At 40.1% G+C, this 22,690-nt stretch overlaps 1 protein-coding gene across 1 annotated transcript; it reads right to left on the reverse strand.

Moving 5' to 3' along the window:
• Positions 1-1,715: 1,715 nt before the first annotated feature.
• npdc1a (neural proliferation, differentiation and control, 1a) lies at positions 1,716-22,497 on the reverse strand. Its single transcript, XM_041059356.1, has 9 exons — positions 22,184-22,497; positions 11,843-11,992; positions 4,695-4,802; positions 4,197-4,430; positions 3,729-3,795; positions 3,390-3,480; positions 3,136-3,215; positions 2,884-2,983; positions 1,716-2,789 (listed from the first exon to the last, which is right to left on the reverse strand). Exons 1-9 carry the CDS (start codon positions 22,287-22,289, stop codon positions 2,718-2,720), a joined length of 1,008 nt encoding a protein of 335 aa, XP_040915290.1. The 5' UTR covers positions 22,290-22,497; the 3' UTR covers positions 1,716-2,717.
• Between the last annotated feature and the right edge of the window lie 193 nt (positions 22,498-22,690).

Raw genomic sequence — 22,690 nt, forward strand, 5'->3', positions numbered from 1 at the left:
CCATGACAGTTTTGTGTGTTGACATTTCCCCCAATTCCTGTTTCACTGTCAAACTCTTTAATCTCTGAAATTTTGATGGTAAAGTTTTATCAAAGGAGCTATGAAGTTCATGCAGACTTCTCTTTCTTTCTTCCTCGTACCCCCCCCCGGCATATACCGTTATTGTTCACTTGAAGATATATGGGTTTACTCTTGTCTATACACAAAGACTTGTGAAAATGACACATTGGTTTAACTGCTCTTGTCAACTCAGAATGAGATGGTGTCAGTTTCGTTCAGTGGTTCATGCGGTTGCAAAATAAGCTCTTCTGAGAAGTATTTTTTTTTATAAATCCTCTGGTGTAATCGGATTGTAAAAACTTAAAGTAAAATAAACAGCTCTGTAGTCAAACCCGCCTTCCCCGACTAAACTAAAGGTCATATTGCTTAATTGTAAGTGTAAATAACTGTGTAAAAAAAAAAAAAAAAGAACCATGATAAATAAACTTCAAACCTCATGGGCACAAATCTCAGTCACTGGATACTGATTGATAAAGTAACAACACTGGAATCTAGATACCGCCCCTCCTGTTGAGCAGCACAATCGTCTCCCACAAACAAGTCTGATGGCTTTTTGATTTTCTTCCTAACGGCCCTGCCTTTGACACCCACCTTCACAGACCCTCCACCCACTCAGGTTTTCATCAGAGGACCAATGACTGCCTTCCTTCCACTGTGCATTGGCACAAAGGGCTTTAATGGCCCTTGGCATGTGGCTCAATGGGGACAGGAGACTGACCTAACCCCTCCCCAACACACACAGACATATAACCATATACAAATCCCACACAGAGGTACATGCAAGCCTTCTCTCTGTCCCTAACCCCCAACACACACACACACACTTTCTGGGTGTAGCCATTTGTGTCCTGATGGTAAAAAAACACATGCACCCAAAACCACATAGAAGGTCAGGAGAGGCAGCACCAGATGTGTCACACTGCAAGGTGAAAAGGTTATGTGTGATAGCAAAGTTCATCACAGAGGAAGTGCATACAGCGTTGCAACTTGTCTTGCTGATTCAGCAAAGCTAAATATAAAGGCATCACAGGTTCTTTCTTTTTGTCAAAAAATCTGTTGTAAGGGTTTCTTCTCTAGTGTAAGGTAGTGTAGCAGAGGTTTGTACCACTGATTGAAGGTGGTGTGAGTCTGTCCTTTTTGACAGTGTCAACCTTTTTAGCATAAAGTTCCCCATGTTTCCCGTTTAAGGGTGAAAAAAAAATCTCTTTCTTGAAACTGTCAGATAGCATCACATATTTTATATAATGCTATATGACGTTTACACTGACTGTCCCTGACAATGACAGAGCAGATATAATCACCCTTTTATGCATCCATTTAATGTCCTAAAAGAAGTCTTGACAAAGAAAATCCATTTCTCTCCCTTTTTCTAAGTTTCACTTTTGTTTGTTGCTTTATTGTAACTTGATTTTTAATGTTGATGTAAATAATAGCTGTACTGCATTGTTATGGAGAACCCCTGAACTGCAACTTCCCTAATGAATCTGGTCAGGGACCTTTTCTGTATCCCTCTCCCTTATTTCCTGTCATTTCTCCACAATCACTAATTAATAAAGGCAATAAATGTACAAAAAAGTAAAATAAAACAACCACAAAAGAAAAAGGCAAGAGCAAAATCCTTTTCATGTGGTAAAAAGTTTTATTTCCTTGGTCTGCATGTACAAATATCTATAAAAGGTGAACACTTTCACTCTTTGTATGTACATTTTGCAGCACGAGGTTAACTTGGGACCGACAGGAGGACAGAGAGGAAAGAGGGACAATACATGATAGTGATATTCACCACCTAAACATCCATCAGTATAGTTAGTCTCCAAATTTTCATTCAAGTGCTAAGAAGTCACTTTTACTGTACATTCCTCCTCCATCAACAGGATGCATACATACAGGAGGCAGAATAACTCATCAAAGCATCGCCATGACGCAAACACAGTACAGTCAAACCATGCAAACAGACATCATCAAGTACTTCATTTTCATATATATATGTATATATATATTTATATTCTATAATCTTAAAATCTTTATGTGCAGCTTATATGACAAGACATAAAATTAGCAACACCACTGGTAACATTTCCAATGTTTAACCTTGTGTTGTATTAGGGAGTTTTTACAGAGTTATAACAGAAATCTGATTTTAAATATTTCCTGGGTATCTCTTAGGAATGTGTTTTAGCCACTAGCTATGCATGACAAAGTGCGAGGGAGGGCACCTGTTTTTCAACTCATGTATTTTTGTGTGTGTGTGTGTGTGTGTGTGTCTGTGTTGTACATGTGTCTGCAATTGTATCCCATTCTTTGGAAATAGCTGCAGAAATTAAGGAAAATAACAAGGGTACGTGAGGAGAAAGTACTAACTCAGGCATTAACATGAAAACAGGACAAAAACATCTATAAGGACAAAAATCAAGGGGGAGTCTGAAAACCAAATGTTAAAAGACAGGATTGCTCCAAAACAGTGACAGAAATAAATTAAAAGGGAACCTAACGTATAATTGTAGTATTAAAAGCCAACCTGGGACAGCTATAGTAAAGGGCCTACAAGAAAATAATTTTATAACCACATCCTCTGCAAGGATCAAGTGTCTTACAGAGAAATGGCTTGTATGCCTATGTGTGTGTGTGTGTGTGTGTGTGCATAAAGTGTTCAGCATTCACTTGTGATTCCCCTGATAATGTACAGTCGAGTCATCAAACAAAGGGTTCTTCACTTCCATCTCTCCAGTCTGTCAAGGAAGGAAAAATGGATTCTCAGTCATGAAGCAAAACATCAGAAATTATTAGTTTTGTGCATTTAAATGTGTGTGTTTATGTGTCTACCGGTGCAAGGCCGGGGCACTCGTATACTGTAAAGTCTCCTCCTACTTCTTCTTCATCAGATGTGATCTCTGTATCAAGGACTTTCTGCTCTGGCTTGTGACTGAAGAAGAAGAAAAACAAAAGACATTTGAGCTAATATAGAGAGGTAACAAGGTCAGAGGATGTGGTTGAAAATTTTAAGTCTGCATCAAGGCATGAGATGAAGGAAAAGGGGAAAGGGGGGAGTAGCAGAGATGGTGAAGAAAAACGTACTTTCCCATTGAGAGCATCTGTTGTTTCTGATGTTGATAGTGATACATCTGAGCACTCTGGGCCAGAGTCTTATCTCCCATCTGAGGGCGAAATTGAAGAAGGAAGTGTGAATGACACATTGGAAAACAGAAGTCTCGGTGCACAGTGCAGTGCACAGTTGAACATCTTGTGGTTACTGCAGGAGAAGTGAGAAATGAAAAACTTAAGCAAGCTCTAACAATAATTGATTGGTGTAGAAGGAGCTGTGCATTTACCGAGGTACCAGTGGCTGCGGCAGCAGATGCTCCTGCACTTCCAAAAGCAGGGTAGTCAACCTTCTGAGCCAGACGCGATTCTTTCTGCAACCTGTGGGGGGCATCATTAATTTGTCTACTGCAATACTAATACTATTACTCTGACCTTTTTGTTAAGTCTAACTAAATATGACTGCAGTTTTTGTTGTTTTTATTAACTTTATAGCATTAATTTATTGACTTAGTGTGGCTTACCATACAATTAAAATCCCTTACACAAATGAAGACTGGTGTTGTGTATTGTCAACAAAAATTTAGCTTACTCTTGCACCACTCATGGCTTTGTGTGCTCAGACTTACTTGATGAAACAGACAGTTGCCAGGATCACTGCCATAGTGCCCACCGCGACACAGATAGAGATAATAACTGCACGTTGATACAAAAGAAAGGAAAGGGGAACAAACAATGTTAAGGAGATAATAATGAGTGTAAAACAACATGCAACATAAAAGTATTAAAAATATTGGGGTGATAAGAATTTACTGTTCTGTTGGGACAATAAGAAAAAATAAGCAATGAAATCTTGCTGGCGAACGTGCAGCAGGCAGTGGACAATGAACCGTCTCACAAGAAATGAAGCTAACAAAATGATCCAAATTTTCATGTAACTGGATTGAATTTGTGTCCATGATCTGTTTATATCAGTATCATGGACCAGCAGATTGAATTCCCTACCATCAAGTTTTTTCTTTTCTGGGTATAGTAAAGCCTTCTAGTCTCTTAAATTTTCCTGTGTCACTGTGTTGCGGGCATAAAGTCATACTCACTGATGATAATTTTGTCATTCCTGGGTGCTGGGACTACAATAGGACCTGCTCGGCCCTCAACTCCAGTGGTCCTGGGCCTTGGGGTCTGTGTTTTAGAGAGGGTAGACACTGTAGAGCCAGGGCCTGTAGTGAAGGCATGCAGGGTTTCAGATGAGGGATGAGCCTGGCTTTTCTGTTTGCGTTTGGAGGCATCTGTCTTGCTTTTATTAACTGCTGTCTGGGAGGTGACGGCAGCTGAGAGAGTGACAGAATGAGAGACATTAAGGGCATAAATAAAGGATACCATGAGGGGAAAAAAACACAATTTCTGATGGACAAAATCAAATTATCAAAACATGTCAGGAGAATTTTAGACTCTCTATAAAGAAAAAAAATCTTTCGATCCAAGAAAACAGTCTTGAGACTTGAAGTGAAACACACACCTCTTAACTCAAAACAGGAAGTGATGTGTTTCTTGCTATTTTATTTTTGTCTTAAGATTACTCTTAGTGTTCTTACTGTGCTGTTTGGACAGTTTTTTCGGGGGTTTAATCTCTGACACTTCCTGTTTTTCAATGACAGACTGAAGGTAATCGATCTCTTCATCCAGGTCAGGGTAGAATGTCACTGTAAAAGACAAAAGGAGATTCAAAGTTTCACTGAATCAAATTAGAATTTGAACATAAATGCAACATGAAATCCAGTATGTATAACAGGATATAACACTTACAGTGACACTAAAGGTTTCTTGTAATAAACAAAACACCTTCATACACATAACATGCCAATCTGACAGCAGCTTCCTATAAACTACAAACACAGTTACCAGGGTAAAATACCTACAACCTAGGTTGTCATATTAACAAATATTTAGCCGCAATATAAACTGTAAATCTAAAATGTAAATGAGAAATTTCAAACAGTTGCAGATTTGCCACCAGTCCTGCGTCTGCTCCAGTTTCATAACTGTAGGTGTAGCATGACTATTATTGTGTGTGGAGGGAGAGACGGAGAGCGCATGCACATGGTTTAGGCATGTATACAGCTCTGTTCCCAACCTTTACATGTCTTTTTCAGGGCCTTGCCTCTAAAGTGATAGACAGGGAGTGTGCCTGTGTCTTATTTGTTTGTGGACTGGTAAAAAAAAAGGAGACAATACTAAACTGCTGTTAACAGCCCTTAAGGCCAGACAGTGAGCCACATTCCTGCAGTACTGCTGCAGTCTCCAGGGCGACCAGGGCCGATAGTGTGTGTGTGGCCGGGGGAGGAAGCACAGCAGGGGGCAGGAGCAATCAGCCAAACCTTTGCCTCACTGGGCTTGAGTTGCTACGCTCACAATAGAGCCCATAGCTCACTGCTAATGGAGGTGATCAAAGTGTTGTTTCCCTCTATAAAGTTACCCTGCAATATATCAAATATCAAATTATAGGCCTTTGCACTTGAGGCTGGTGAGGCAGGAAGTCATGAGAGAAGTAGCTGAGAATAGAAGAAACAGGAACAGCTTAAGGTGTCTGAGATGAAAAGCTCTTTTATTAGATCATACCTAAGAGCATCATCTCATCTATTCAGCATTCTGGGCCAGTACATGCAGAGTTTATTTGTATGACATTGATATTAAAAACCAATCTGAAAAAAAACTAACAAAAAAAAATGCCAGATGCCAGTAAATCTAAACAAATGTGTTATTACAAATTATTACGACCACCTACACCACTTTTAATGATTACAGTGTCACTTTCACTCCAGAAGGCTGGCCATCTGGCTGAGCTAATGTGTATGATATGACATGCCAGAACTTTCACTGCCTGCTTTGTTTTTTTTCTTAACCCCCTCCACTAATGGCCATTTAGTGCACTCCATAGCAGGTGTCTGTGGAGGCGGGATGCACCATCTGTACTTTGCAGGTGGCTGAGAGCTCCAACCGTGCTCTCCAGGAGTGTGTGGTGATACAGGTTTAAATTTTAGAGGAGACTCAAAAAAAATGGATGAGAGGTTTATTGGTGGTATTTGTAAAGTGTGGAATGATTTAAAATCTGCAGGGAAATAGATGAAAATGGATGAGAAGAGAATTTCTTTCTTTCTTTCTTTATTTGTAGGGAAAGCCCAGCCCAAGTAGGCCAACGTTTGCAATTCACCTAAAAAAGTGTCAATTGTGTGTATGTGTGTAGTTTGTCACACACTGACTAAGCACGCACACCTCTTCTTGTGTAAGAGAGTTTTGTCACTGGCTTGATAATGACCCATAACCTCTTGAGAGGCACCCAGGGGGCAGTTGGGTACAACAAACAAACACTAAACAGCTCAACAGGGACTGTGGGTCACACGCATCTGTGCTGCTCTCTTTTCCCACTTAAAAACCATTCACATTTCCTCCTCCCCCCAAAACCACAGGCAGGAACACACACACTACCTTCCTGCCCCCCTCTCCTTATTTTATCTTATTTCTCCTTTGTGTATATGTTTTAATTAGTTTTTGATGAACCAGGCAATAATACCTGAAATATGGCAAAGACAAGGAGATCATTAGATCTTATACCTTATATCTACATCTTGTAAATCAGTCTATGGTCATTTCATATGGCATTAAGTCATAAAATAGGACTTCAACTATAATTATTTGAATTACGGTGTTATCTGTTGATAATACATTTATTTTGTTTAGTCTATAAATTGTCAAATGTCCACCAAAAGTTAACAGAGCCCAAATAATTGACTAACAATAACAATTTAACTGAGGAAGAGAAAGACAAATAAAATAAAATCTAGCAATTGAGAAGTTTTAAGCTCTTACCACATGAACTACTTTAATGATCGATCTATTGTATGACTGATATTCTGTCAATCAACTGATCATGCTAAAACAAAATACTTCCCTGTTTGCAAACCACTAAACCTAGTTTATATGTCCCATGTTCAGTTTTTTAATGCAGTCCCCTCACTGAGACCACGTCCTCACTCCTATTCATAGATTATTAAATTATACTCAGTGTGTCCTGCTGCCCTCTAGTGGGTAATTTAATATATGGCGAATATACCATAGAAGGCAGAGAGATAACACAGAGACAAGATCAGCGTGACTGATAGTTCATTCTCTAATTCTCTGAAATCACTTCTCTGGACTGACATGACAGATAAGCAAATGCACAAAGGGGCCTGTCAGTTTTAGATAATTTTCATTCATGTGAGACTCAGAACTACTTTATTAGCTAGCCTGTTTTCATATGTGAGGCTGGCGCACAGTTAAACTGTAATTTTGCAGATGAAATCTAAAGTCAGTAAGTCTGAGTACTCTTTTTGGCCGTGAGTCACCCTCCCACCTGCTATAAAAAGTTGGTAACAGCTGAAAGCACAGCTTTGAGTCAATATGGGAAATCTGACAAGCAATGCTCTAACCTCCAATAAACAGTCCCACCTGCCTTTGTCATTGTTTAAAAATAAATGCATCTTGCCAGTATCAAGTGCATACAAAAGGAAATGTGACCAAAATCAAGTGACAATGATAAAATTATACAAACATGAATATCAATAATATCGATAAAGATTAATATTTAAGAGGAAAATAAGTGTGCTGAAATATGGCAAGGACATTATTAGAGTATTTAAACTTGTAGTTATATACATATTAAATTTAATATAAAAACACATTATTAAAAATTAAACATACTGTTACAATGTGTGACTGTTTACAAGTGTAAAATTGTGAATAACAGTGAATAATAAATGTTACGCTGTGAAGCTATTTGACTGATCAGTTTTACAAAGTGTAATAGCAGAAGTTGTATAAATGCTGGGATTAACATCAACAACCACAAATCCGTATATAAATTAGTGTAACTTGCGCAAAACAGCACCGTTATCCTTCATTTCAAGCGGTTAAATGAAGTATGCCTGGTTAGCGATTCATTCTGTTATTGAAAGGGTGTAGCACAACGTTTATTTCCTTATTAGTGAACTAAAATTGTTGTTTGGCTGTCCATCAGTTTAGTGATCTAATCTCATGCTACCAGTGTTGCAAATTGCTGCAGGATATTTGTTCATGTTAGATGTTGGAACAAAACAACAAAAAAACAGCTGTCAGAGAGTCCTTTTGTTGTTGGATATTAGATCCTGTAAAAATATATCAAACTGCATACACAAAAGAGGGCACGCAGTGTGCAATATAGCAATATAAGGGGAAGAGGAAGAGAGCAAGAGTTAGAGGAGGACAGAAAGAGACAGTCCAGATAAAACCCAGAGCTACATGGAGACAGTTCTGCCTTTAGCACACAGACGATTTAACTGCATATGCAGTAAAGAGTGAATACCATTCACACCGTGTTTGTGCCTCTTCCGAACAAAGGACATGGCTTCAAGGCATACTGTATGTTTACCAATGGCAGTGCACACCTCTATGTCAAACAGAAGCAGGTCCTACTTGCAATAAAAAGTGCTGCCAGCACTCTCATCCTCCCTGGACTGAGTATGTGAAATATTAGACACTTTAGACTCCACTGACTCCACTGACACTGTACAAATACAAACATCCTTGAATTCCTGCGACTTACAGGAAACCAAATTACAAGATGATAATGAGAGGAAATTAAGACGCGGAGTACTAGTTTACATTACTGTGAAATATGCGGCATGACTGCAGTGACTGCAATGGGAAGTTAATACCACCCGTCGTGAGGATAAGAACCATGATATTACAGGGAAGAGAGAGCTAAACAATAGCCTTGCCACTCATAATTATTTAGTAGAGCAACACTGTAGTCCCACAATTTCTCTGATGATCAATTTTGCTAAAAAAATAATGTGAAAATCCAGTATTTCTGTGGATAAATGCAGCTGTTTAGACAGAGGTCTAATAATCTTGACTTGAACCCTGCAGGTCATCCACACAGGATGCCCACTGGACCACTAATCTTGTGGTTATTAAAGACCAAAGTATATTCATTAATATCAATGTGATGCCAGAGATGTGACAATCATTAAAACATATATATATATATATATATATATATATATATGTGTGTGTGTAATGTACAAGACCATAAAAAAGGCCAATTGACAAAAAGATATTGTGATCAACCAAAACACTAATGACTAATTGGTAAATAAAGCAACTGAGCAGCCAGCAGAGGCTGTGTGGACACTGAGTCATGGCCTGGTAGTTGGGGGTAAAGCATCTTTATAGGAGTAGCTATAGTAGCCTCACACACTACTTCCAGGAATTTGAATTTGATGTGAATCGCAGCAGGCAGCCAGAAAAAGCAAAGCATGAGGAGAGTGACAAGGTAAAATCCTGGGAGGTGTAAGACGAGGATCACTGCAGTATCTGGGATCAACTCGACTGCTCTTCAGTCTCTTTTATTCTAAGGGACAAAAGTACATCCTGCCACTCATGTATATATACAGCACACCATGTCCAAGAAATCTGGGCTGCTAAGCTGAATTAAGGTTCTCTTTTTGAGGCACAGAATAACTCAGCATCTAAAGCTGCCAAGTCTCTCAAAAAATGTAACTTTGAAAAACTGATTTGATTATTATTGTATTTTTTTTTTTACAATATCAGGAAAAGGCTGAACAGTCAACTTTGCTGCAGAGCCAGTGAATCAGCTTAATGATGCTGACGTGGTTTTCTAAGACTGGAAGTTGAAAATGAAATTGGAAAAACTGGGTACATTATCTAAAGGAAACTGGGCTTGCTGACAAAACAAAGGTTTAGTTATAAGCTTGAGTATATCCAGAATTTCAGTTTTTAAATGTGTATCTTTCACGCTTTAACAAGCAAAACTAAAATTTTAGACAATCTGAGGTTTAGTCCTGAAAACACAATCACTAGGTTTTGACTGAAGTGACAACAGGGTGACTCCAGAGGTGTAATTTGCGGTTAGTGATGCTGCCAAACTTACTGAGGCAGCAGCTGGACCTTAGCTCTTCATTGTGTTCTGATGCATTAAGAGATGTGCCCTGCCCCTGACTAACCAAACAAACCAAGTATGGTATATTTATGGGAGTGAAATCGGATTAATTTCGTCAGTTCATTTCAACACTTTGCATGTATATGGATGTGTGTATATCAGTGTGAAAAGAGACAGAGTCAGTCTCCCATGCAGATCACCGTGTTCTGTGGTCTCTACGGGGTTTATGTAACCACTTTAGGGAGCTTAGCCGAGGCCTATGATGTGCTGGATTCACAACAACACACATATACACACACACACACAGTCTTCATATGGAAAATGCACAGAGATACAAATACAATCCAAACTCCAAATACAAAAAACTGATCAGGCCCATAAGAAGATTTACTGCATAAAAACGGTGACCTTTCTCGCCGATACATCCTCACACTCTTCTCCCTCCCATGTTTACTTCTCTCTCTGGTGCTGCCGCCAATAATTTGAGCCGAGTTTGTACTGTATCCTCTCCTGCCGCAGACCCATCTAAATTATTAATCCTGCAGAGAGCACACACGTGCCCACCAATAGACATAAATACCCACACACATTTGTGCAGAAGCAAGCCAGTGCACTCAAATATAAATGTGTGATTTTTCTCTCTAACCGCTGGAGCGCTGTCTTGAAACATGGAGGGCGTGCCAGCAGTGCGATGCCATGCCACGGAAATCAGAAAGACAAGATTTATTTTCGCAGCTTGGCTCTTTCATTGAATAGCATGAGATTCAGTGATGGAGATGAAGGGCAAGAGAGGGAGGGAGGGAGATGCATGACATCTAAGTGATTAAAGCCGGCAGTGTGTGGGGGCGGTGCATGTGTATGTATGTGTGTGTGTGTGCAGACACAGCAGGGACAGGGGCGGATTAAAAAACACAGAGGATCAGACTGCACCATGTATGTTAAGAGATATGGATGTGAGAGAAGGAGGCACAGCAAGGACGTAGAGAGAAGAAAACTAGACAAAAGAGAGAGAGAGAGAGAGAGAAAGCAAAACAAGATATTGAAAGGGAGAGGGAATAAAGACATCAAGCTAAGACTGATAGAGGAGGAGAAGGAAAACACAGGATCAATAAGCAATTGAGAGAAAGAGGTGGAGAGGAAGAGATATGTGGGCAACAGGATACAGACATCAACTAAGAGAAAAGAGGCTGTGACAAAGAATGAATGAGGAGTGAAGATGTAAGAATGAGAACAGAGAAAGAATGACAGCGAATCAGACAGTCAGTACGTTTACATGCACTCTAATGATTAAATTATAACCAGAGAAAAGCAGTTGTTTCAGCTGTCATTTAAACCTCCTGCTGGTTGATTGACTGGAACTGAGGGTGTAATCAGAATAAGTATAGCCTGTTAATTCATTAGCCTTCAATTTGCTCTTGTCAAGCTCAATCATGTACCAATATGTGTTAGCAATAAATATTCTCTTTCTTAAATGTTTTGTTAGTAGGAATGTCAGAAAACAGAGAAAAAAAGCCCATTGGAATGCACCAAGTGGGATCTTCAATTCTTTGTTTTGTCCGACTCACAGTCCAAAACCCAAAGATATCTAAATTATCTATATCTAAAATTACTGTGATATCGGACGAAGAAAAAAAAAAAAGAGCAACAACTGCTCTCTAAATTCACCGATATGAAAGATAAAAGAAAGAGAGAAGTCAAAATATATGTGTGAATAGTGAACGCAGAGTCATTTGAGTGTGTGCAAATTCATTTTTTTCTTCATACCATGCTGATGTTGCCTCCGCCTGTCCACACAGCGTCCTTCTTCGTTCTCCTGCAATGGGGACAAACAGGGGCCACAGTGGGAGGAGCCAGGCTTGCAGAAGTGGCGTCCCTCTTTGGCACAGTCTATACGGCGAGGACATTTAAAGCCAGCTGGATGAGGGAGACAGAGAGTGACAACAATAGTTTCGTTAGTATCCTAACCACACGGCTGTGAAAAAGAAATTGTGCTTTTAATGAGACAGTTAAATAACAGTCTTTGTGTGGAATGAAGTCGACGAGAGAGGAGATGCTTCAACTTTATAACCGACACTCATTAGAGGCCAGCTCTTCAGCTCCATTCAGAAATAAAATGTCTGTCCTGGAACAGAGTTACATCACAGCTTCACTAGGTTTTTGAAAATGTTTGTTTGTTTTTTTTTAGTTTTTACTGTAACGTTAACAAGTCCTCCATATAGGCAAGGTTTTCCAGATAGGACAAGACTGTTTTGACAGTAAGAAAAGTATGTTTTGAATCATTTCATGCATTTTGCAGTGCAGTGAGCCCCACCTGTTTGGCAATATATGTCAGGTTAAACCAAGGTAAAGAGTGATCAACAGCTGCTCTCTCACTGAACTGCCCCCAATCAGGTTAGATAATCCTTTGACCTGATTACTGCCAGTTTAACAGAAAACAAGAGCCCAAAGTATATAAATATACACATAGACACACACCCACCCACATTCAACACTTGAGACATCACAAAGGAAGAAGTGGGTCAAATAACCTCAGCAGGTTTGTTTGGTAGCAGAGGGCAGGTAGAGTGCTGGGCTATCAATGTGGATCATGAGTCAAGGGGTGAGGCACAGCAGGCCAGCTAAAGCTGAACAGCACAGTGGGTGATGACAGGCAGGAGGTGATGAAAGGCGGGAAGAGAGTGGATGAATCCAGTATTTATGATGATTTGAGCTTTGCTTGGTGGGTCATGGAATTGCTGTAGCCATTTTAGCTGTTCAGAGATAAAATGTCTCTGAATGATCAGTCTTGCTGTATTAAACAGGTCACAGTGAAAACCTTCATTTTAGTGTTCTGCATCGCACTGCAGTCATCACTCTTCCTTTCTTGATTTTTTTCCCATTGCTACACAAAGGGGGAGAATTACACACGACAGGAGGTCGCTGTAGGACAAATCTCAATGACCTCCATGGCAACCAAGCCCGTAATATCAGGAAAGATGTGAGTTCTTGAAGGAGAACATGTGCAGAGAAGAAGTGTTAAATGAAGAGCAGCTAGAGGAGGGGCAGACGACTGTCACTTGCTTTCCGTAACCGTACACACACACATACATATGCATGCGTATCATCCACCCATCAATATATTTTTATTCCTACTTTTGCAATTTAAAATTTACAACAAACTGTAGAAAGTCAAATTTAAAACTAGTTTATTTGTAAGACTCCTTAAAATAAAACACCAGATTGGTACTGCATCTTTGAGACATTGTTGTATTGTGTGTATCTCTTAATTTTCCTCATAACTTATGTGGACTTACATAACACATACATTGAGATTGCTGTTGTTTGAGTTCATGGGATTTTTTGTACATGAGCCCCATTTTCAGTTAGTTAATCAAAAAAAAGATTAAAAATAAAATACACCTGTTCTAAACTGTTGTCCCACTTTTACTAGAAGAAATACTAAATACCCAAAAAATAACTAAAAGTAAAAAAAACAAAAACAACACCAGTGGTGTCCAAACACCACAGACCACAGCAAAACAGATATTTGGACATACACATCGCACAAACACAAACAGTTTGATCAATCTACACCAGTTACACCACAGGGAGATGGACAAACGTCAACATCTTACGTCACCAACTGGTCTGATGCCTCAGGGAGCGAGTGACAGAGTGACACGTAATCTGAGAAGCTTTGTTTTTCTTTCTGTTTGAGTCAAAGATACAGAAAGAGGGAGAGGCTGGTTGGCAATGGGACATCACGAGCACCTCTAATTTTTGTGAAACATCTGTGACTGAAAGCAAATGGTTTATTCACTGTTGTATCTATGGGCAGAAAAGCAAAAGTTTTACTTAGTGCCACAAAACTAACATGCACATGGACAACTCCCTGAGTGTGTTTGATGCTTCTTCTTCATAGTCACGCTCTGTCTCTCTCTGCTGCAGTCACCTCTAAGTTTAATTGATGCCTCACCTGCTCAGCCCCGTTACCACGTTATTCAACGTCCCTGCGAGGGTAACGTGCCGAGCACTCCTCATTCCTGGTTACATCGAGATTGGTCTCTTTCTTAATCATGTTATCTCGGTTTCCTCCCTCAGTTGTCGTGGCTTCTATTTTTACCTGCCACGTGCCTTCCTTCTCATTACCCTCCAGATATCAAACCTTTGTCTGATCTTTTCACATGTTCTTATTGATTCCCATCAACCTTATGACCTTAGAGAGAGAAAAAAAAAGTAGAAACTAGAAATAGCTTGTTCTGTCCTTGTGGAATTTCTTATGCTGTGTCCAGTTTAGGTCACTTCACTGGAGTTAATTCTTGAGCACGTGTCTGTGTGCATGTGCCTGCCGTGAGACATTAAAAGACTTCATGCAAAAAAACACTGATTCACTCACTTTCAACATGTGTCTGAATCAGTGTGGGTATTTTTATTTTTTATTTTATAACTGTCAGCTACCTGTCCCTTTAGCCCTCAACCACCTACCTAGTAGCTCCCATTCTTACTGCCACACAGCCATAACTGCAGACTCTGGTTTATTCTGATATCTATCTATGTTTTATTGATTTTATTTTGATTTAATGTTGGATTCTGCATGGTGGTGGGGTGAGCAATAACATTAGTAAATCATCTTAGTCAGGGGCAGGGTGATAACCTATAATAATAAATAACACCAAGCTAAGGCTCAGGACACAGGACCCTGATGGTGTCTTCTAAAACATGCTGCCAAGACATCATGTCTGCTGCCCTTTATAAAAACCTCTGCACGTCCTCCTTTAATTAGCTCCGTCTCCCTATCTATCCTCTCTCTTTCTCCTCGCCTCTGCCATGAGTCCTGTTATCCAATCATTCCATCGCCTATTTTTTTTATGACTCTTTCATCCGGTAGCTGCTTGAGGATAAAGGGCTGTTTAGACACAGGTCAGCTGCAGATGACTGCACTCGTGTCGGAGATCAAACAACCCATTCACGTCTCAAAATCCTTGACCTTACCTCATTGCAAAGACTAGCTGATTTGGAATACATTTGTCAGATAAGTGCCTGTGTGTTTTGTATGTGTGCATGTTATTAGGGTTGAGAATCACAGGGTAACACACAATATGATGGCTATTAGAAATACATCACAGCATATAGAACTAAAAAAGGAAAAACTAACTTGAAAATATATATTTTTAGCCATGCTAATGGCACAGCTGTAGGATGGCCATGTCAATAGGTCAGTTCACCACTTTGGACCAAAGTGAAATATCTAAATATAATTATATATATGCAATATATATACCTGGTTAGTATCAGCATGTTAGCATTGACATTTTGAACATACTAATGTTAGCATTCAGTTTAATGCACTGCTGTGCAAAAAATGCATTGCAAAAGAGTTTCTTTGCATTGGTGAATCATTAATAGTATTGGTCCCAACCACTAAATATCATCATGCACAAAAAAGACATGCAATATTACTTTGCCATTCCTGCCACATAAATTAATCACTGGCCAAGACACAAGAGGCATTTAATCCCTGTTATGAAAGGGAAACAGCAGGGTGTTCTATTTTCTAAAATATCTGCACTGCACTCTTAATTATAATAACGCAGCTAGAATCTCAACACCTCCGGTCAGCACTTCATCTGTTATTCATCACATGGGAAGTTAATGTGGTGGAACCTATTGCAGTCACATCAATGCAGATTATTATTCTCCTCACACACAAGCGGCCATACATACACAAACACACACCCAAACACAAACTCACTGTATGGGAGCTTTGTTATGAAAGTGTGAGGCAGGGCATCGGTGAGAAAAAGATGGTGCGAAAAAGCAAAGCGAGTGCGAAAATCAGATAAGAGCTGCAGTTGAATAAAAACTGCATGCATTCCTGTTCACCAGCTGTTGTCATGAAAACCTTTTTTCTTATAATTACACTGCAGTAATATCCCTGTAGTGAAAAGGACAGTAGACTTAATCTGTATTATTTTTTACCAAACTTACTCGACATGATAATCATACGACAAAGCAGCTCAAATCTATGTAGCAGCATAACAAAGGAGCCACAGAAGTGAATGTGAAGTCGCCATAGGAGGTGGCCTTGCATCAACATGCCTCCCACACAGTGCTATCGCTAATTAGACAGCTCAATCAAGGAGACAGGAAGGAGGAAGAGATATACAGAGGAAGAAACAGGCAGGGGGATGGCGACAGAAGAAAAAGAACAAAAACACACACACACCAAGTGCTGCAATATATGAGGTTGTTTGGTATCTGTGAAAGCAACGGAGGTGTGAAAAAACATTATGTAATTCAGGGACTCAGAGAGTAGTCCTTGGAACAAGTGAAAAATGACTTTCCTAACCATCTGCTGCTGCTGTTGCCAGGCTATGTGCTCAGCAGCAGCTATGCCAAGAAGAACTGAGAGGCAAACAGAGGCATTCTCACACAGCCTGGTAAACACCTACACTCACAGACACACACATGCACACACACACACACGCTTACAAACCCGTAAGCAAGCACACACTTTCATGTCGTTAACTTGTGCTCCTTAAAGCTGTTCTACAGATACAGTCACCAAGTCTGTAACTGTGCATGCACATGTGTGCATGTGAGGGAGGAAGTCGGAAATGGGTCGGCCAGGAGGGTCACACACTGACATTGTGTGCGTTTCCTGACTCTCTGGTAGCAGACAGGAAGTAAGCCAAACACTCCAAATCAAGTGGAAACATTAAAGAGCTCTGCTGAGCGCTCTTCACTTACATGTAACTAGTGTTCATTTCCACATGGATAAAGTGCGTGTATGTGTCCCTGTGTGTTTGTGTACATCTGTGTGGCTTTTTGTGTAACCATGCTGCTATGCTCCTGTTCATCCACCATGTCTCACTCCCAAATGACAAAATCAAACAAATGCCTAGCAGCCTGTTTCTAATGCTTTGTTTTCATTGGCATCGGCTGACAAACACTGGGAATTAGGATTAGGCGATATGATGATATCGTGTGTAAGCCATGAGACAGTATGAATTTGCCATTGTAGGAGATTTTACTGCTTTACTGTGGACTGTTAAGTCAGTGGTAGCTTTCCATTTTGCCCTCTGGCCATTTATCATCTCAGTGGAAATGATTTTGATTGTTTTTTGAAGCTTTCCAATAAAGACTTAATGGAAACTTTGCGTAGTTAAGGCATTAAAACCACTTCTGATAGGATTTCGTACAGGGCTATGCACCGACAAAAGGAAGCAAGGCATAGGTTTCAAAGTCAGTTAAGAAAAACAGAAAATTGCTCTGTCAACTTACTTTGTCTGTAAAAACATAGCAGAAACCGAATCAAACCTAGATTAATTAAATTCTCAGAAACCTGCATCAGAAAGCCATGACTCTAAATTAGATAACTAATACCTTGGAAACTGTGTACCTCATCAGATTCAGGTAACACATGTGTTACAGTTCTCACCCTAATCACACGCAGTGAAACCTACATGTACTTTTTTTTTGCCACAGTTGGTGGAAAATGGGGCATGACTTTGCACCTGTTTAACACATGCACAGACACACACAGACACACTGTAATGCTGGGGCAGGAAATATACTAGTGGTTCTGTGAGTAAAGGTGAAAAGGAAGTGGGTAAAAAAATGTCAAAGAATTTCTCCCTCAGCAGAATGTAAGTTTGAGAAAGAACGAAGGGGAACAAGTCTTTGTGCTTCTACCCTCATGGTACTGTCATGTCTGTTCTCCCTTATCTCTCCCTGCGTGTGTCATTTGTCTTTTCTGTTGCAGTAACTTCTGTCATGTCAGACAATGGCGAGTCTAACCCATTACACAGGGGATAATTACTGTGTCATAATAATTAGAGTGGAGCAGAGCAGCAACACCCCGCAGCAAACAGAACAAAGGTTAAAGTGATTTATAGAATGGCAACACGTAGGTGGCAAATAAAAGTTTTTTTGATTTGGTCTTTTTTCATTTTCTTTTTCATGATCATCATGTCTGTTGGCCTTTGGCTGAGTCAGTGAGAACAGTCTGTGGTGCAAACATTAAGTTTTCTGAGAGCAGATTCAGTTACAGAGTATTTCTTTAACTGGAATAAACAGTATAAACTACTGGTATTTAGCCAAACTGATTGGACTACTATGGCTCACTGTTATCTTAAAATGTTTTGCTAAATTTCAGATATACTTCTCGGTACGAGCACTGAGGAAGAAGTGTCACTGGTGCTAATTACATCAGGTAACACAAATGCTGCCGTTCTTGGCAAGGATGTGGCTACACACAAATGCAAACCTGTGCATGCAAAACAGCTGACACATTAAATTGGCTGTTTTTTTGATTTGCCACTTTTCACCACAAACTGAGCTCAATTAAAGACACAACTGTAGGATAGGAGAGGAAAGACTGAGGGTAAGATTGAGGGTAGGACTAGAACTGAAGGAGTGTTCATTCCAGCTGAAACTGTGCTGACTCTGGTTTGATCAGATGTCTGTAAGCGATCTGTAAGTTGATTAATTGTGGTCCCCTCATTTCCAAGAGAGGTCTGATTGCCAAGATTACGCTTTCAAATGAAGAAGCCAAAGACTGGGGCAAGAAAGATAGAGAGAGAGAGAGAGAGAGAGAGAGAGAGAGAGAGAGAGAGAGAGAGAGAGAGAGAGAGAGAGAGAGAGAGAGAGCAGTGGTTTGAAGAAGGCACCACAGCAAAGTCTTGGGTGATTACCCTATTTTCAGACCTCCAACAAAGACCACAAGAGGGCAAAATCAATAACATCAATACGTCTCTCCTGGCTGTTGCGTACTTTCAGTATGATGGTTACCACAATATAACTGGGTGGTAATTTTCTCTTTCTCTCACTGGTGAAACACAGGTTGTCAAATCCCCTGAAAGACCACAAAGGCAATACCACACGTCCATTTTAAACCAGAGCACTTGTTAGCTTTAAACTGCATTTTCTAAATTACTTCCTGGAAGCACTGAGGGCACATACATGTCAAACTTAAGGTAAAAAAAATTGAAGCTATGTGTGTATGTGGACATGCACAGTATACTCATTCTGGCCAGTATCACTGATGATGATTTGTGTCACTGTCCACAGCAAGTTGGACTAAAGTAACCTCCATTATCACTCTCTCCTTACACTTTCGGAAAGACAATCCCTTTTACATCTTTTGTTAAATCACTGCCTTGTTCCTCATTCCAGCCTGATTGTTGCTTCTTGTGTTTCCTGAAGTCTGAACATAACACTGCAGGTCATCCACTATTCTCCACCCTGCAGAGATTCAGTGATTTTCCATCAATTTAGAAGCGGTATCATTATTGACACACCTGGACTGAGCATAGTTCAAACCTGCTTCAATCTGTCAGCTCTCATGAGTTTAAAGGCCAAGTTTATTCTTGAACCCAAAGCCATCTGACCCACACCCAGTCTTTTAATTGTATACTAATATAATGTAAAGCAGACTTCATCTCCAGTCATATGAGGATAAAAATCTGTGTGAACCCAGTCATCGACTCAGTGGTGTGTATGTCCCTTGGCACTGTGCATGTGATGTTCCAACTAAATTTTCACTGTTCTCAATCCCCACGACAACACAGATGACTAATTTTGCAGCAGGGCAAAAAAAAAAGCTGATTGAAAAACACTGAGGCCAGTAGCTGTGTAAGTGCGTGTGAAAGAGGTGACGGTGTGACGCTGAAGATATGAATCGTTAAAGTTTAATCCTGGTGGAAGAAAAGGCTCGAAGGTAGAAGCTCTCTGAATAATAATCACACCAATTCTATGTGGGTTTGGTGAGTGACAAACCTGGCATTTAGACATGGCAGCACAACAATAATCAGGCCAAATTAGAATATTCAGAGGTGAGGGTGATGTTTCTACAAAGAAAAAAGGCTAAAACTAGAGAAGCATGTAAATAAATTTTTCTTGTGTAAAAAGTGACTTTTCTGATGCTAATTCAAAATCCCCCACTGAACCTGAATTATACAACAAATCCTGCATGCTAAGGTAATTAATTCTGTTTCTTGGCCAGCAGACAAGACATAGTTTATGTAATTAATTGGGTTTATGGAGATTTTGGATTACTTCCATCCCAAGTACCCAATGTTCTGTGAAAGCTTTCTGGCATATTTACACATGATGATGTGTTGACGTTTGCTGAATCAAGCACCTGATTGCTATGCACTTCATGCTGTTGTCACACTCCAGCAAAATCACCCTGAAAGCTGACTCACTGCAATACTGGATGTGCTTTTTGAGGCTCTCTTGACGCCTCCAATATATTTAATGATCTTTAATGAAGTAACTTAAAATGCGGTGGCGTGGATTTCAGCTACATTATGCAAGGTGCTGTAAATACTTATTTCACAGTGGAGTGAAAAAAAGTGTTATTTAGCCTCATCTTGCGATTTCAACACAACACACACAAACAATAGCCCACATACTGACATACTGTCACACGCCGTTATGGTAAAGCTACTTTCAGATGCAAGAGGCATCACAACCTCCATCACACAAGCAAAATGCTATGACTGCTGATGAGGCCAAACATACTATTTTTTTCTGAGCATGTAAAACAAAGAGACACATTACAGGCTGCCTTTTCTGTGTCAACAAAATCATCTAGTCTTCTAACCACTTGAAAGAGGAAATAATGACGTTTGCACTGGTAGAAGTTTGATTTGTGAGGTGTGAGGTTTGTGTGAATTAAAGTGGAAAATCACTGGACTTTTCAAATTCACCCAACTGGGGAAAAACCAGTGGACACCGCGTCACCACCTCTCTCCTCTCTTTGTTGTGTATGAGCAAAAATGAACCTTTTGATTTCACATATAGGCTTTAGAGGGATGGAGTGAACTGCTAGATGACTGCGTGGATGGCTATTTGTTTTAGTGTAAAAAAATATATATACATCAACATCTATGAAATTCACAATAATCTGTGTCCAGGCCAAAGCAGTAAATGTTCAGTTTGAGTGCAGCGAGTATGTGTGTGTGTGTGTGTGTGTGTGTGTGTGTGTGTGTGTGTGTGTGTGTGTGTGTGTGTGTGTGTGTGTGTGTGTCTGTCTCTCTCTCTCTCTCTCTGTCAGATAAAGGCTAAAGATTACATGTAATAGTCCAGCTGTTGGTTCTCCCACAGGGTTTCTGTGTTAAAAGCTGGGACACAGATTATCTCCCCTGCAAACATCAGCAGCTACTATCACTGTGAAGAGACCCATCACACACACATTCACAGAAACAGGCTAGGACCAATTTCCAGCTCTATTGAGAAAATATAAAGGAATAATTTCCTGTTTTCATAAATGTTTTGTTTGGTTACAGCTTAAATATTTATATAAAAAGTATCAACATTTGCTTGCTCTATTCCTTTTTTCTGAATTGTGTGGCTGTGGCTCAGATTAAATCAAGGGTGTCCAAATTGTTCCACAAAGGATCATGTGGCTGCAGGTTTTTGTTCCAACCAATGAAGAGCACACAGTTTGACCAATCAACTGTCTGAAGACTGAGATCAGTTGATTAAATGAGTTAAGTCTGGTGTGCTGCTGCTTGGTTGGAACAAAAACCTGCAGCCACACAGCCCTTTGTGGAACAGTTTGGACACCCCTGGATTAAATATTCAAGCAGTACTGTTTTTTAAATATTACCATGGGCAGAGAGTCCATGGTAATATTTAAAAAACAGTACTGCTTCACCATGACAGCATTTTTCTGATTTATTAGATACTGGTTAATCATCATTTAGCAGAACAAGATTAGATCAATGAACAAATAATAAGAAGGGCTAGATTAGTGTAATATTAACAAAATAAGAAACCTGTGAGTTTTTTTGAGGCAGTCAATACGAGGAAACGCACTAACAAGGAAGGGAATTTTTTTCCCACCAGTCTTTCCCTCTTCTCACTCACTTCAAGGCAACAGGCCTGTTTACTTGTTTAACCTGTTCAAGAAAATAAAAACACCTCTAAACGCTGTTTTCTTGAGATTTTAAAAAAGCCCCACGTCTTTCTGTTTGTCACCAGTTGTTAAAGATGCTCCGGTAACGGTTATTGATGAGACAGACAATCCCGGGATATCTGAAAATGAGCTTACGCTATAGAGGATAATTGGTTTGTGTAGTGCTGGCTCTGTGCTAGTGTGTGTGTGTTTGCATTTACCTGGGAGACTAGAACTGACAGAGACGACACAGAGCAGGACAGCGGCAAGCAGCAGGAGCGAGGCCCGGCGCTGGCGTCCGCTCCGCGGGCATGAGAGCAGCAGCATCCTCGGGGTCTTCTCGGGGACAGAGAACCGGAGAAGGGGGCGGAGGCTGTTGTCATTCCCCCATTGCTTTTGCTTTATATATGTATCTTTATTTGGTTTTACGCGAGAGAGCTTCAGCGCGACGTACACACTGCGATAAGCCGAACAGGTAGCACCAGGGCGCCGTCTGTCCACACAATGCGCACTGTAATCCGTGGCAGAGCTAAAGATAGCGGAGCTTCAGGCGAGGAAGGAGGAGGCGTGTGTGCTCCTGAGTGTGTGCGTGTGTTTGACTTGCTACCTTCAATGTCTCCTCGTAAAATCCTTAAAACAAACAACAACATAAAGTGTTTTCCACGTTATTAAAAAAAAGTGTGCAGACAACCAGAGTGATTCAGCCAGATTTTAACTAGACTTCAACT

The sequence above is a fragment of the Toxotes jaculatrix genome, chromosome 16 (assembly GCF_017976425.1).
Source record: "Toxotes jaculatrix isolate fToxJac2 chromosome 16, fToxJac2.pri, whole genome shotgun sequence".
In the NCBI taxonomy this organism is placed as follows: Eukaryota; Metazoa; Chordata; class Actinopteri; family Toxotidae; genus Toxotes; species Toxotes jaculatrix.

Coding starts and splice junctions, on each gene's coding strand:
- npdc1a (XM_041059356.1), bottom strand. CDS start 22,289: ATGCTGCTGCTCTCATGCCCGCGGAGCGGACGCCAGCGCCGGGCCTCG. Junction 3,216..3,389: donor CCGCAGCCACTGGTACCTCG/GTAAATGCACAG, acceptor TTTCGCCCTCAG/ATGGGAGATAAGACTCTGGC. Junction 2,984..3,135: donor CAGATGCTCTCAATGGGAAA/GTACGTTTTTCT, acceptor CTTCTTCTTCAG/TCACAAGCCAGAGCAGAAAG.